The sequence below is a fragment of the Streptopelia decaocto genome (assembly GCF_964273445.1).
Source record: "Streptopelia decaocto genome assembly, chromosome: 3".
Classification (NCBI taxonomy): Eukaryota; Metazoa; Chordata; class Aves; order Columbiformes; family Columbidae; genus Streptopelia; species Streptopelia decaocto.
Genome location: NC_138656.1, coordinates 77,136,788 through 77,153,344, shown reverse-complemented (window position 1 = coordinate 77,153,344; position 16,557 = coordinate 77,136,788). Strand labels below are relative to the sequence as shown.

The following is a 16,557-nucleotide window of genomic DNA, read 5'->3' as shown; positions in this document are numbered from 1 at the left end:
TTCTCACCAGTTTTAGAAGATAAGGAAGCTTTTGTTCAAATGAGATCCATGCTTATTATCTTCTCATATTATCTCTTATTTTTACTCACATTTAAGAAAAACAAAACAAACTCTGTGTTGGTATATTATTTAACATTAATTTAACAGGATAAACCTAACATTGATGGGATATTTAGCCCCTTATTGTATAATCAAAAAATGTGTAGTTTTATTTCAAATACTTTTAGGAGAAACATGTCTTAAAGTTACCAGTTCCATGCAACTGTACTAAAATATAGATCAAAAACTAACTTAGATGCTGAAGGTAATATTTCCATGCATTTTATAGTGGAAGATTTGCAAGATTATGTGATCATGCCTTCAAACACTGATTCCACTAATGCCTTTAACATAAATTATGTCTAATTTCAAAACATCTACTGTTTTTTCAATAGTTGTGTCTCTGTTGTGATGTTGAGGTGTTTGTTACATCGGTTTTGGGAGGGAATATTAATTTTTCAGAAAAGCTTCTTGTCTAAAATCTCACAGTAAATAGCAATACAATTAAGCCCCAGAAATTCCAGGTCTTGCTTGCTTCCTTGAAACCATGTGTACATTTGGTATGGATTCAGGGTACTGCTGATATGTACTGTCTTTTCCCCCAGTGGCTTATCACATAAAATGGACTTCAAAGTCAAATAAGCAGAGTTTTCTATGTCAAGTGATTTTTTTAAACTTTTACCTCTTGTGAGATTCAGAAAGCTTTCAATATAATTTTGAAAAGGAATAATAAAAACATGCTCTAGTCCAGATTCACACTGCTGTGTTCTAAACCAATATAAAAAAAATTAACTACATTGTTTTATAGAAAAGGTTATGAAGAAGAAAATCTTTCATTTGCTTTCAATGTCTTGAATGAAGTTGCTTTATTTTCTTAAATCCTCTTCCAGACAGAAATAAGTGGTTAGGATGTACTTTTGTCTTGTATTTGTAAGAACAAGTCTAATCTGGCAACCTTTATGAAGGGCTTTGAACCACCTCTGTAGCTTCGCAATTCATAACAGGATCTGAAACAGAATTATCAGTAGAGCTCATAGCACACTTGAGTAAGGCTAAAATGCCTTCAGCCAGCAACCCTTATCAGTCACTGTAGAACAGCACCTACTATGCCTCCTGCTCCCAGTATCATCCAAGCCACGTCAGTGATATTGAAGTTTTGATATCAGTCTCTTCACTGATTTCTGGCTACACCTGTATTTGGAGAACTGTAGTCCCAGCAGACTTCCAAAAAGCCATTAATTCAGTCCCTGGAAATGTTGACAATATATTAGCATCCACTGAGCTCTCAAGAATTTGCTTTTGACTTTTTGCTTTTTGACTTTTTTTAAAAAAATGGTGCTGATGTTACTCTTTATAATGCATTAATAAAGTCTTCCTTCATAGCTGTCACCAAATTTGTGTAGACTGGTACATGATAAAGATAATATAGCCATACTGTTAAAAATTATAACTATTAACCAATGTATGCATATGTGAGATCTTCACCAAATAGTTTTTATATTATAAAAAAAGAATCTTCATCTTACCTCTTCATACAAGGAAATCATAGTTAAAATTGAAATTATGACTAACATTGTTTCCATAACTTTGTTATTGTCAACAATGCTATATTAGAATGAGTTTGCATTCAGATTTTTCTCTCCTGATTTTGCATTTGAAAATCACTCTGGTAAATTCCTGATACTGCCAAACTACGGAAGTTTTAATTCTGTGTATATAGTTGGTATACTTGTAATGATATTGAAAAATAATTATTTTAGATTCAGTAATTTAAAGTAGTCTGTAAGATTCATTTCAACTGACTTGTCAGATTATGCTCTGAGGTAATGCAACCTTCTATCATATATTTAAAGGTTTAATTTTTAAGAGGGCACAGATTGTAAAATAGCCTGTAGCTACTGTAATTCAATATCATTCATTTCTACTGAAACAAACTTGGGGCTGTACTAGAAACAAACAGTTTGGTTTGATATCAGCCAGGTTGTTACTTTGCTTGTTTGTAGTTCTACTCAAGACACTTCTGAAGCTTGCTTGAATGTGAGTTATTCCAGGTAGGTAACAGTAGCTCAGGATTTATGCCATGCATCTGTTTCAAAAGTTCTCCATATGTAAAAGGAGGAGAGATTTAAAGACCACTTATTCTGGCACTTGTATTCATCTAGTGGTTTTGTGTAGTTAAGTACTTTTGTACTTTCTGCTGGCTTTTATCAGATATTACATGGAGATGATAACACAAAACACACAAAATAGTGATTCCCCAAAGTGGAATGTTTATGGGGAGAAAAATACCTATGACCCTTTTCTGGAATAGAAATGGGAAGCTGAATCATTCAAATGGTTATCCTTTTATTTGCGAAATTAGGTAGTTAAGAGCAGGACCAATTTGCTTTGGTAATTTTTGCCAAGATGCATAGCAATTTGAGGTGGTGTTGTTGTTTGGTTGGTTGTTTGTGTTTTGTTTTTTTCCTCTGGCTTTTGTGTTTGAGAAAATTATTTGAAAATCGGTGAAAACCAAGATGGGTTGTGAACTAAAAATGGCAATTCTTCACCGTGTGCTTTTGTGTGTGAATAATGAAGTTTTTCATTCAAACAATTTCAAAACAATTTTTTTACTTGCAAAATTGTTCTAAAAACTATTTAGGATTTTATTTTCCTTGGAAAATAATAACATCTACATTACTCATACTATTTTAGGCACTTCATATAGTTGTTTTTTGATAAAATATTGCTATCATTTTTTCCATGGGTTTCTGTTTCTGAAGAAAATGTTACTGCATCAGTATTACTCTGATTACTGGATTTTTCCCTATTGGTTATGGTAAAGGATCTTGTTCATATAAATGTTTTTCTCAATAGTGACAACTGTGATGAAAAATCCTATTGGATTAAAGGATCAGTAAAAGCATTTCTAGTATATTAAGATTAATAGGAGATCTGAATTATCCTGTATGTCACTGCAAAAGGTACACTAAAGATTGTTCTAAAGTTGCTTTTTCATATCTGGCTTGGACTGGCCTGTCCTAGACATTCCTCATCACTGTGATTCTTCAGAGGTTGATCACTACTGAAATCTAGAAAGCTTTTGCTAAGTGGTTATCATGACAGTAAAAACTTGAAGTCCTCAGCTATACAGCAGTCACATACTGTACACAGTTAATAAACCTTCATGAGCTACAGATTGAGCTATAGTTACGTGATGCCATTTTCCCTACTGTAAATGTTATAGGGCAAAGATGAACTGCCATATCATTAACACTGTAAATGAAGAAGTCATGTGAGAGCACTAAAGCAAGCTAAGCATTAAATACACATTTTACTACTTCTTTTAAGTTTTCTGTCTCTGAGGTAGCAGTGAAAATTCAGCCTTTTCCTCTAGGATGTGCTGCTGGTTATATATGAGAATTGATGTTTCTGCCTATTACTGGTCTATAAGCTGTGTTAAAAATGAGACAAACTCCAACACTTGCATTTTTCAAGCTGTTAGACAGAGATAGGCATTAGCTTGGGTGCTTGTCCACATATCAATGGCAAGATTTATGACTCTTCTGTCTGCTTATCTGAGAGCATGCAGTGCATTCCTCAATTTGATTATTAATAATAATAAGCCTATCCTGAATACAAAGTACAGCAGCAGTAAAGAACAGTCTGCTTGGGAGGGAAGAACATGACTCAGTATGCTGTAACACCTTCTGGAAACCACTATCCCTCCATAATTGAGTATACGTGAAGTGGAAAGCCAACAATTTATTAGTTTTCTTTCCATTCTGTGGGGGGGGGGGGGGGGGGGGGGGAAAGAAAGAAAAAATTAAAAAAAAAAAAGCAGTGTAATTTATGGTTTATCTCCCAGTATTCAGCCAGTGGATTTACACAGCATTTTCTTTAAAAACACTCATAGTATTTTTTTTTGGTTATAATTTACATATTCAGTAACAAGTACAGGAACATAATGGTAATACCAAGGCAGTTTGAAGTTACCAGAGAAGTTTCTACTTGCATCTTATGCAACAATGGAGAAAGCACCTTTTCAAACATCCCATTGCTGTCAATGTCTGAACTCATTTATATGCCTTTGCTGAGCATCCTGAAATTGTATGAAATGTAGATTTCCCCACACACACTTAAAAGGGCACTCATCTGGAGAATGAGGAGCTGTTTCGTGACTATATTTTGGTATTCAGAATGCAGACGTGTCTGCCTAAGCTCCTGCTCTGCTTGGTATGAGAATTCAATCTGAACTGCTTAGATGTTCAATTAAAAATGGTAGTGCCCTGTGTGCTGTATTAGGTTGGCCTAAGCTAGCAGCTGCTATTCATTACGGAGGAGCCTGTCATTTTCAGCCAGTTTGCATATTAGTAGGACATGGTGCACTTTGAGAACCTGTTGATTTGAGTTTCTTAGTGTTGAGGTGAAGATGAACCTATACCTGCCAGCATCCAAGACCTTCCTCCTCTGCTGCTTGAGCAGACAGCTACAGAAGTAGCATAAAACTGAAAGGAAAGAAGTCTAGTGGAAGCTGGACATCCTGCAGGTGAATAAACAGATAGGAAACTGCAAATATACGGTCTAATCTGTATTCCTGTAGGGTTATTCTTTTTAATTCAGTATCCATCTAGTATAAAATGTGAAACTCTTCAGGAGCAGGAATCAGAAGCTATGTTTTCCTTCCTCATAGTAAAGTATTCTAATCATAGGACAACAGAAACAGGTTTTTCTACCTCTGTTTTCCTTAGAAATGGAAATTTACCCTGAGGCAGACAGACCATCCCCTGCCAGCTTTGCAGGGGATACATTTATCACAGGGACAGAGAACGTGTGAGTGAGGGAAGAAGACACTGAATGGTGTATGTGGGAAATTACATATTGTTGCCATTCATAGGAGACAGAGACTTTGTCATTTAATAAAATTGTCTTACAGTGTCATGAACTGTCAATACCACTAGGAGTTACCCAGATATAAGAGATCAAAATTCATTTTTATTTTTGTTTTATATTATGCTGGGAGTAGTGGCTGCATCTTTGACAAGGAATTCCCCATCACAAGTGTTTAGAAATGAACAGAGTGAAAAATACAAGAATAAAGAAGGAAGATTGTATTGAGCTTCAGACACATTGAAATTAAAGAAGAAATCTTCCAATGTAAAAATTTAAGGAAGAAGAAAGAGATATTGTAATGTTTTTATTTCTTTATGAATCTATTGTAAGTTAGGATATAATTATTTTTTTTTTTAGTAACTGTGTTTAGTCAAATACATTTGAATAACTGCTTGCCAGATGCCTTAGGAAAACCTATAAAATCTATTTTAATTTTCATTATGTTTATGGAAATTCCTTTTTATTTTTCTTATCTCTTAATATCTATACTTTTTATTTATTCACTAACTTTTAGCTTTCTGCAGCAGTTTTAAAATATTTTACCCAAATCAAAAAAGGATCCTCTTACATGTCACAGTTTGATTTATAATATTTAGATGCTGTATTTCTTAAGCAGCACAAAATCTTCTCTATCAGACTGTTTTCATGAATAGATAACTTTATTAATTTCAAATGCAGTCAGTTGACTTTCATGTTAATATTGTATTATTGTGCAAATAAACATGGTCCTTTTTTGCAGTTTTGAAGTGTACTGGGCCTATTTTTAACTGAAAGTTATGTAAGTTTCTTTTGCTTTGGCTTCTGAAGTTTTGTTGATATTGGTTACTGCTTACATATACATTCTATGCTTAACCAGTTTGCATTGCTTCCCTAGATATCTGAATTTTCCTTAAGTGTCTGTCTTCCCTATCGGTGCCTCATTCTCAGTTTTAGAGGACTGATGTTTAAATAATTATTAGCCACATCTCATCTCAGTGTTTGATGCTTGTATTTTTAAATTCATATTATTTGAGCATCTGCTCCTAGGGTTCCCACCAGGAATTTACGTGCTCATTTACAGGAAAAAAGTTAACACCTCCATCGTTTAGTAAGAAACAGGTTGGAAGAGGCAGGAGGTTTGCAAAACTTTAAAGCATTTTCATGTTTAACAGCATCAGAAAGGGAGAGTTAATAAGGGAAAGAGTTGATAACAAAATACACATTTTTTGTTTTAGAAACGGTTTGTGTACCTGGCTGCTCAACAAGACTGTTTACATGCTGACTGTAGTTTGTGAAATTCCATTTGACTCAGTTCTTGTACATTGTAGATGCTGAGAGCTTCTTGCTGAGAAACTAGTAGAGTGTTGAATAAACTTTGTTAGACCATACAAAGTCAGGTAGTAACATTACATTGGAAATGAATAAGCACAAACTAGGAGAAAGTGAATGAAAAATGCTTCTTGCACAGACAATGCCTGGCTTGTAATTAGTGATCCTCAGATGATGGCCTTTGGCTGTCCATTAGTATTGACAGATGCAGTCAATATGAGAACCCAAGGGACCATGTAGATGCTGATTGTTTTTCTCAGGCATTCTGTGTCACCATAGTAAGGACATATCTTCAAATTACTTTTATTATCACTGTATCCTTGGCCTTTCCAGACCTAAGAATAAATGATGTTACCTGAAGTATGTATTAATTTGCATTTCATGGTAAATGATATCTCATTCACAGAAAAGAATGGCTAAAGCACAGTACTTATTCAGAAAGTTATTTGCTTCATTTAAGATGAAAGCTGACTCAGAGGCATCCTAGAAATTGCTTGTCATTTGAGGCGTTTCCTACTCTGTCAGTACACTTTGGGGATTGTTTTCATTGCATGATAGAGCTTATATACTGTGTAGTTTTTTTAGATTCCTATATTTCCTGAGGATGAGATGAGCATGTACATGTGGAACAGTGCAAAAGAGCAAAATTTGAACCCTTTGCTCAGCATACCCGTCAGTTCAGGCACACAGTCATGTTAAAATATCTATACTTCTTCATTTCTGGAGGCAGTCTTGGGCATCTCAGTTCCATGTTCCTTTATATGTAGCATTTCTGTTAAACTCTCTATTATAGCTGTATCATAAGTCTAGAACAGAAGAAAACAAGAATCCAGAAAACTTCCCCCTGCCCCCCCCATCCAGAAGGAGAAATAATAATTTCAAGTTTAACTATGTAAAATAATAATTACATGTTCTTCATCCCTCTCCTGTTTCACTTCTAAATAGCATGGTTATTTTGTATTGCCACACTCTTTTTATACACAGTAGAAAAATGAATGTATGACAAAAAAAAAAAAGTTTTCTTTAAGGTAAGTTTGATTTGTTCCTGGGTTCTTTATGCTTTGACTCAATACACCTGATACAGTGCAACTCATGAAATAATCTTATTATTTTTGTGAGGTTTAAATTAACAATACAGATAAACATTTTCCCAAATTGATGATTAAAGATGTTGTTGTATGCCATTCTGGCTTACTAGTGTGTGCTTTTTTTTCTCTCACTACCAGGAGGCATTTTTGAGTGCGTGGAATCTGGTCCAATGGGAGCAGAAGAATTAGCCTTCCGATTTGCTGTGAACACAATCAACAGAAACAGAACTCTTCTGCCAAACACCACATTAACCTATGACACCCAAAAGATAAACCTCTATGACAGTTTTGAAGCATCCAAAAAAGGTAACCTTTTGCATATTTATTTTTTTAAATGAGAAACTAAGATTCACTTGGTTTACCTGAAAAAATGTCTGTCTAATAAAGCCATATGCAGTGAAACAGTACAAGGTTGTGGCTAACTTCAAATAATTGCTTTAAAGACCATCCCTTGAAGGCTGTAATGGTAACTGCTTGAAAATTACATTGTCACATTTGATCCCACCACCGTTGTCTAAAAGCTATTTCTTTAAATATTTAAAGTCTGAAATAATTTTTTCTGAGCTTTGTGACCAGGGTGTTTTTGAGATCAGCTCCTTTGGAATGAGAAAACTCTATCTCCAAACTTTGTCCCAGAAAATGCCAAGTGCACCTCAATTCTAGCGAACATGGAAAAAGGTTCCAGTTCACTTCCAAGCATTCAATCAATTTAATTACATCTCCACAAATACCTTTAGCATATGGATGTCTCATAGAGTTAATCAAGTGTGGTCTTCAAAGGGGAACAAGTAGTTCTAGTTTTGCACATCTTATCTCAATGAGTCATAAATGTAAGCCTAAATATTAAGTCTGCTTGAGAATATATCTATCAGAAGTGAAAGTCCAGGCCTGAGTTCTGCAGTTTTCTCCTAATTATGAATGATTTGTTCAAAGAAAAATTAAAAGTTAAAAATAATTATGAATATTTTACCTAAGTTTTCAAATCTCTGATTCTCACAAAAACTGAAGTTTTCAGATTGCTTTACATTAATGTCTATGACCGTAGATGCATGTTGTACTGAATCATTGCCATACCCTAGAAAGTAGAAACCCCAACAAATATTTATAGGAGAAAATACAAAGCCTGCTGTCAGAATTCAGCAGAACTGAAGCTTGCACTGTATTGCATGTTCTTTAAAAACATTTTTTTTTTATAAATTGAAGAGCAAATTTCATATGAACGTTGTCCTTAACAACAAAATGAAAAAGATGAAAGAATTGGAGGTTAACTTGTATTTCTTATGACAAGTTTCTAGCTTAAATTTGCTAAGTGATCTGGCCCCAACATGCTACTCCCATGTTGAAGACTGAAAGCTTTACACTCTAAGGGATTTTTTGTTTTATAGAAGGCTGTGACGAATAAAAACAACTGGTGGTACATTAGAAGTGCTACACAGGGAAAAGCTGCTATGTCAGGATGAATGTACATTAAGTATCTTTTAAAAGCACAGTATAATGCTGAATAAAAATTCAGTTTAGAAATGGAGGTGTGTGGTTTTTTTTTTCTCTTGCTGTAACACACAGAGTTAAACTTGCTAACCTGTTTTATCTGTTTATTTGCTAAAGAAACAATTCTAATATAGGCTGTTGTCAGGCATGAAAATAGTATCCGTATTTGTACAGAAATATACACAGTTTAGTTATTGTAAGATGCTTTGATTTATGGAAACTATTATTGCCTAAACATTTATGCCTAGCAAGATGATTTCTTTGCAGAGGAGAGTGTGTGGAAGAAGAAAGAGGCATACAACACTTTTAATCAAGGATTTTTGAGTTGTTATATTATTGTTTTGGCTGATGGATTAAATAAAGCAGGTTCTGAGGGACTACTCTTCCCTTTCCATCTTGGCCAACAGCAAATGAATGGGGCGATCTTCAATTCTGGCCCCTTCTTTCTCTTTTCCTCCTTATTTTCCAAATTCAACCACTTCCTGACTCCAGCAAATGCTGTCCTGTGAAATTTAAAGAAACACTTTCTCTCCCTTCCAGGGGGTAGATGTAGAGAGCAGAGAAATTTGTTCTGTGATCTTTAATTCTTTAAGTTTCTAATACTTGATAGTCTATAATAGCTAAAGTTAGAATGTTAACATGCCATTGTTTAGTTGCATTGAATAGATTGTATATATTCATTGTTCCCACTTGCATCTCAGATGAGAGTGCAACTCTTTATTTTAACTGGTCAGCCTGTATCAAAATCTGTGTAATCTTCCAGTGCTAATAGGTTTTTGCTTCATCAATCACAATATAGCCAACTACATTTGTGCTGACAGGTGCTTTAGTTCAGAATGAGAGGCTGAAGGTTAACATAAAATGGTTCATTTTATTATGATGGCTCCAAAGCAGAGTTTTAACAATGAGGTTTAAGCATTTGACTCATTTTGTGGTTCATGATTATGTCCATTAGTGAGCAGGCAGGCGCTGCATCACAAATAGCCTGTTTAGACCTCTTAATAGCACGTACTTTTGAGGTTGAATATAGATGAAATATTAAAGTTTTTTAAAAGATACTGTATGAAAGAGCAACCTGAACACAAGATGATATTTCCAATATACTGTTTCAGTGAAGAATACTGTAAATGCAAACAAAATAACCCTCAATGCACTAGAAAAATTGGCACGCATCTGATAGAGACAGTGCCACGTGTGAAAGCATTGCATTATTCAAATCTCAGAAACAGGGAAAAAAAAAAAGCCCATTGAAAAGCCATCTGGTAGCTATTGCTGTTGTTAGTGATCCCATTTACTGACATTTGCATAAAGCTTGTTGATTACTGTTAGGAAGGGCAATATTAGCATAAATGTTTTTTTTATCAAGCCAGTCATTTAGGCCCTGATACTATGCTCAGAAATGCAGTGTCGATCCTGTGTATATATGAGAAGTTCATTTAAACCACCAGTGCTCTGCAGTAATAAAAAGGTATGCCAGTATAGTTTCTGGAATGCACTTGAAAGACTTAGCAATATTTTCATCATTTTCATAAAGAAGTGCATAATAAAACAGTTTTTACTTCCTGAGAAAAATAGTACAGCAAGATGTGTATCTACTGCTTGTTTCCTCAGCTGTCAGGAACATCGATGATGGAATAACAATATTAATTAGTCAAACCTCATACAAATACATCTAGATTGGATTAGGGAGATACTTTCCATTACTCCTCTTGACTAAATAGGATTTTTTTTTCTAAGAAGACAGAATCTGTTGTTTCTCAGAACTGCATACTCATAAGGATTATGTCTATGGTAGTGATCTAAACAGGAGCAGGGCATGGGCTGAAATGTTACTCTGCAGTATTGACTAATTTTCCTGCCTTCTTTTTGGCATGTCCCAGCTAATAGTCTACAAGTTAATACTGGGGCATACTGTGGGAGATAATACAAACCAGAGACTGCTAATGCACAGTATAGGTAGGGCCATCCTATATTGGAAAGAAGAGAGCTAAGCTAGCTGAATGCAGCAGTATCATGTCAGTGACTCTCAGGGCCAGTTTTATTTACTAATATAGGTGTAACAAAACAGAATATTTCCAGTGTTTGAAAGGGACTTTTTTTTTTTTTTTTTTTCATTAGCAGATAGCAATTTTGTTTTCTTTCAGGGAAAATATTGACCTTCAATTTTTGCTAGTCAACACGCATACTTTTCATATATAGAAATACAAATGTCCGTTTAAATGAAATTAATAATTCACCTGATACTTAGCTAGAATATACTTAACATACATTTTCTGAGTAATTAGGATCTCAGTAGAAATAATGTTGATTGATTGAGGAAGAAGTTAATGCTTGGACAGCCTAGGTTAGTATACTGTCCCATATGGCCTTTTTCCAAATGTAAGATGCAGCTGAGCATAAATCTCTTCTCTTGTCAGTGCTTTTTAAAAGATACATAATTGCTGGCCTTTATGACTTCCACTGACATAGAAGTGTTTATTAAATATAGCTGAGAGATATTTTGATGTTAAGTGTTGCTGTTGATCAGCTCAGAGTGAAAGCTTAGAAGTGTATCCTGAAGTTGAAATCTGTGTAAGTGAAAGTGTTACACAAGAAGAGAGCTCTGTCAGAAATAAAGTTAAAATTCATGGGGTGCCTTTTGTTTAATATGAATTTTGCAATACCTTCTGGTACACTGCCTTCTTTCCTCTCATCATTGACAGACTTCTGTCTCCTCTTCAGCCTGTGATCAGCTGTCCCTTGGGGTGGCTGCCATCTTCGGACCCTCCCATAGCTCCTCAGCTAATGCTGTGCAATCCATCTGCAACGCATTGGGTGTTCCACATATCCAGACCCGCTGGAAACATCAGGTGTCAGACAACAAGGACTCCTTCTATGTCAGCCTCTATCCAGATTTCTCTTCACTCAGCCGTGCCATCCTTGACCTTGTGCAGTTCTTCAAGTGGAAAACGGTTACTGTTGTTTATGATGACAGCACTGGTAAGGATAAAGCATTAGACTATGTGCAGATATATTCACATGTACAAAGAAAGGGAGGAGGGCTGTCACTACTCATATTTCTTAATTTAAGAAACCTTAACTAAATCAGAAGAATTTGTATTGTCAAGGTAGAGTATAACAAATGATGTGGAATTATTTGCATAATTTTGCTTCAGTTGCTGAATTCTGTGTGTTTAAGCTCACAGCTGTCAATAAATCAGTCACACTGTGTTTTCTGCAGTCATAACAGTTGCTAACAGCTATATCTTTTAACTTTATTTAAAACTTAAATTTGGAAGTAAATATAGTAACTACAAAGATGTACTAGTATGCCCAGTGAAATAGAAGATCTGATTTCTAATGCTGCTTCTGGCATTAGTTAAGTTAGAATACAGATGCCATATTTGTTTGGAATTTCAATATCTGCTTTTTCAGAAAGAATTGCAGAAGGAGCCCTCATTTTAGCTGCTAGGCATTGAAACCAGAGAAAGTTTGGAGGCTTGCTTTGCAGATAAGTTACATGAGTTCAAAATGAACTCGTGGCTTTCCAGCAGAAGTATACCAGTTTGGTACCTTACCCTTGCCTCACCCTAAAATTTGTTTTGCCCTTCTGTTTTGCCTTGGCACTGACATCTTTGAAAAATGCTTTTAAAACTTAAGTTTGATTTGAGGTCTGTCTGGTGACAGTCAGAACTAAGACCATGGTAAGAGGAAAATCTGACTGTCACAGAAGCTACAAAGAAGGTACTTAAATAAATGAGATATATTTAATCTTCTTTGAAATGTTGCTGACTTCTTCCATGTTAGTTGAACTGTTGTTGCCAAAAAAAGAGCATGGTGAGCCTCAGCCCTTCTCATGGTTCAGTGAACTGGAAACTTGTTGATACCCTTGCTACATAATGCTACTATCCGAAAGTGAAATAAAAAAGTCAGATCAAGAAACAGTATGTGTTACATGTGAGGTTACCTGTAGTGAAGACTAAATCTGCTGGATAAACAGCAGTAACAGCAGGACAGAATGTCTGTCAGGACAGGCAGAATGCCTGCCTGACAGAAAGAATTATAATTATTTCAGAAAATATTCACTTTAAATTTATATTTCTTTCTGGAGTAACTAAGCCCTTCATATTATACTGATTGTTCATGCTGATGAACAGTAATTCCATCTACAACATCTTTAGTTTTCTTGAAATCTGTTGCTGTTTGAAGAGACAGAAAAAAGAATTAGTTTTAAAGAGGTAATCTAGCTTTTTTTTTTTTTTTTTTTTTTGACTGTCTGTTTCTATTGGTCAATAGCATCTCCTATGGATAATTCAAAGACTTCAGAAGGAGGACACACTGCTGGGAAGTCCACAGCATTGCTTGCCTTTGAAGTACATACAGGAACTCTTAGCTATGAGAAACTGACAATCTAAAAGTAGAGTTTAAATCTTGCTATAGCTCAACTACAAACTGGTGTTTTTTTGAGGCAAGAGGTTGTGTGAGAGGAGCCTTTTGAAAAGTAGTTGTTACTTCAGCTGAGGAAGACGTTATCTCCTACTGTGAGATAAGATAAATATTCAGTTGTGAACCTAGCGCTGTAGCTGAACATGATAGTTTCAGGTAATATTTAGAAATGAAGGCAACAGTGACAAAACATTTATCTCTGTTTATATCTGGTTTATTTCTGTTTGGTAAGTGATTCCTTAATGTAAGGTGGATATTGTTCTTATTTCCCTCTCCTTTGTTTCTCTTTAATCACCCACATTTTACTCCTCTTTATTGATAAATTGTTCAGGATGATAATGCATGCCTTATTTTATGATAATTTTAGAGTTGTGGATTTCCTTCATCTGAATGGACAATTCCCAAAAGTACACCCTGGTCAAGACAATCATGTTACTATAGCACTTACAATGATAATTTTTTTTTAATTGCTAAAATTAATAATTTATGGGGACAAATTTAGTTTATGTATTTCCATTATTACTTTATAAACATGGATATGAGGGCAGATGATACTTTTATTATAGGTACAAAGGAAAGGTAAAAAACATGCATAAACTTTGTCTGTATTCTCCTCAACAAAAATTACGGGGAGTTGCTCATATCGCCAAATCCTGGAACACTGTAGGTCCATCAGTTTTATGAATTCTCTAAAGAACTGTTAAAATTTTCCTTATCTAATACTTATTAATTCTCACATACTCATTTTAGTTAATAACACCTGTGTCCATGTTCTTTATTCCTTCAGTACGAGATATGTCTTCTTAAATAAACAAAAATGGAAAAAGCTGTGTGGTTATTTGACACACTGCAGTCAATAAAAGTCCATGTTAACTCTAGTGTCATTCCCAGGAATGCACTGGAGACTGATACTTCAAGTGCACACTTAAGCTGCCTCTTGACAGCACCATTGTGTCCAATTGTAATCCTCTGTGCTCTTATCTTAATAGGAAGGGAAGCAAGTTGTGTCACTATCTGATAGCAGAGCATTTTCATGATGCTACACGAGGCACTCTATATAAGTGTAGATGCAGTCTTACATAGTGTTTTGATGTGTCTTTCAATCCTTAGTGTAGCTGCCTTCACAACATCCATATGATGAGATGTGCAGAATAGATTGCCACCACTTGTATCTGGATCCAATTAGATCTGAGGCTGTGTGGTACGAAGGTCATAGAGAGGAAGTCAGCCCATGTTTAGAGCCCTGTTTGAAATAAGAGATAAATTGGGAATCCCAGGCTTCCTTTGCAATAATAAACATATGCACATCTACAACATTACGACAAAGAACAGCCAATACTGAGTTGTCTCCCTCATTGAAGTGTTCTCCTTGTGTTCTCAGTGGAGGAATAGCTGTACATCTTGCTAGTAATTTGAGAAAAGACATAAACAAGTTGCTCTTCATGCACTATGGGTAGCAATGAGACCCTGTCCCCAAACCTCCCCAGTTTTATGATGCAGAAATGGTTAAGTCAGAGTAGGTTAACCAATGGAGTCCAGCTGTTGCTCCCTCACATCAGTCTGGGCACCTCAGAATACTGGATTGTTCTGTGCTGATCAGACCTGCCTCGCGTGTTGAGGAGCCTGTAATGGGGAAAGCAGGATCACTTAGCACAGGAGAAAAGGGAAGTTGTGGTATGCTGAAATAGGGAGAGAGATGCTTATAAAGGGATATAATCGATAACACTGGAGAGAGCAAAGATCAGGCTGAATACCATGTAATAAGGAAGGGTCAAGACTCTACAAATAGGATGAAGTATGTGAATAAACTAGAAAGGTTAACTCTATCTTGTCTCGGTAAGAAGAGATTCAGTCTGTTACAGTGGGGATAAGGTAACAGAAATAAAAATGAACATGAAATGGGCAGAGTTTTTAATATTATCATAAAGCCTTCTGCCCTGATAGTATTTTATGGCATACGCATTGTGTGACAGTAGGTAGATAAGTCTGTTCTTTCAGGGAAGAAAAAAAAGTGTGACTTCTCCTGTGAATCCGTGTTTGAATACTCCTGCATCTGATTTTTTTTTTCCATTAAATAATACCTATATTCTGCTTCCTTTTATGATTTAGTTTCTCCCTGTATTTTAGCTCTCCAGAATTTTTTTTAATGTAGTCCATCTGTTTTACAGACAAAAAATTTTCTTGCTAGTCTGAAGAGAAGTATTGCTTCGTGTGCTCATTCTAAATGGCAAATTATATTCCCTTCAACTAGATTTTTCCACTAAAAAACCCCTAGCAAGATGTAATGAGAGGCTGGTTAGTGTTGGTCTTCCTTCCTTTTCCTTTTCCTTTTCCTTTTCCTTTTCCTTTTCCTTTTCCTTTTCCTTTTCCTTTTCCTTTTCCTTTTCCTTTTCCTTTTCCTTTTCCTTTTCCTTTTCCTTTTCCTTTTCCTTTTCCTTTTCCTTTTCCTTTTCCTTTTCCTTTTCCTTTTCCTTTTCCTTTTCCCTGCTTCCAGTAATTTATGGTCTCTTAATTAAGTACCACTAAACTGTCCCTGGATACTAATTAAGTCCTTTCAGATTTACAGATTTGCTACAGTCAATTGTCCTTAAGAAAGAAATAACAGTATGTTTATCAGCTGCATGTCCTAATGGTTTTAATTGGTCTCAAAACAGTAACTTATTTTCAAGTACATTGCCTAATCCCTGTGCTAAAGAAAACAGACTGGATAAATTCTAAATAAGATGTGAATCTCAGAGAATTCCAAAACAAAGAATACATGAACAGTTTGATGTTGAAGCCTTTAAATTATAGTGACTCTTGTATTGCCAACTAATACTTTATGCAGATCAAGTTGATATAAACAGGGTTCTGATATTTTTTTTCTTAATTAACATTTGTTTTGGTCTTGGGTGAATAAGTATAAACACCAAAAATCTGTTGCATCTATGAACAGAAGCCAAAGCTGGAAAAAATGACTTCAGAAATAAAAATGTTTTGTGTTGGTCTTCAATATTGAACCTTGTGCTTTAATTCAAATGAAGGGAAAAATAAAGATGCCACTTTCTTGATATTTTTACTGTAGTATACAGGTAACATTGATTCGTAAATAGAACTACAATTTCTTTCTTGGAACCAGTATTAAAATTCACATTTTCTTATTACTGCTGTCTTTATAAGAGCATTGTTGTGGCCTTACCTTGAGTATTGTGTGCAGTTCTAGCACCCACAACTTAAAAATAATATTAAGGTACTTCAGTGTGTCCAGAGTAGGGCAACAAAGCTGGTGAAAGGGCTGCAAGGTGGGATGCCCTATGAGGAGTGCCTGAAATTGTCTGGTTGGAGAAAAGGAGGCTGA

General features: G+C 35.2%; 1 protein-coding gene across 1 annotated transcript in view; it reads left to right on the top strand.

Annotated features, from left to right (window-relative positions):
* GRIK2 (glutamate ionotropic receptor kainate type subunit 2) overlaps positions 1 to 16,557 on the top strand; it is a gene marked incomplete at both ends in the record, with an annotated part of 377,447 nt that overhangs the window by 114,895 nt on the left and 245,995 nt on the right. Inside the window, 2 exons of the mRNA XM_082047176.1 lie at positions 7,446 to 7,613; positions 11,517 to 11,774. Coding sequence (XP_081903302.1) covers positions 7,446 to 7,613; positions 11,517 to 11,774 — 426 coding nt within the window. The remainder of the gene's footprint in view (positions 1 to 7,445; positions 7,614 to 11,516; positions 11,775 to 16,557) is intronic.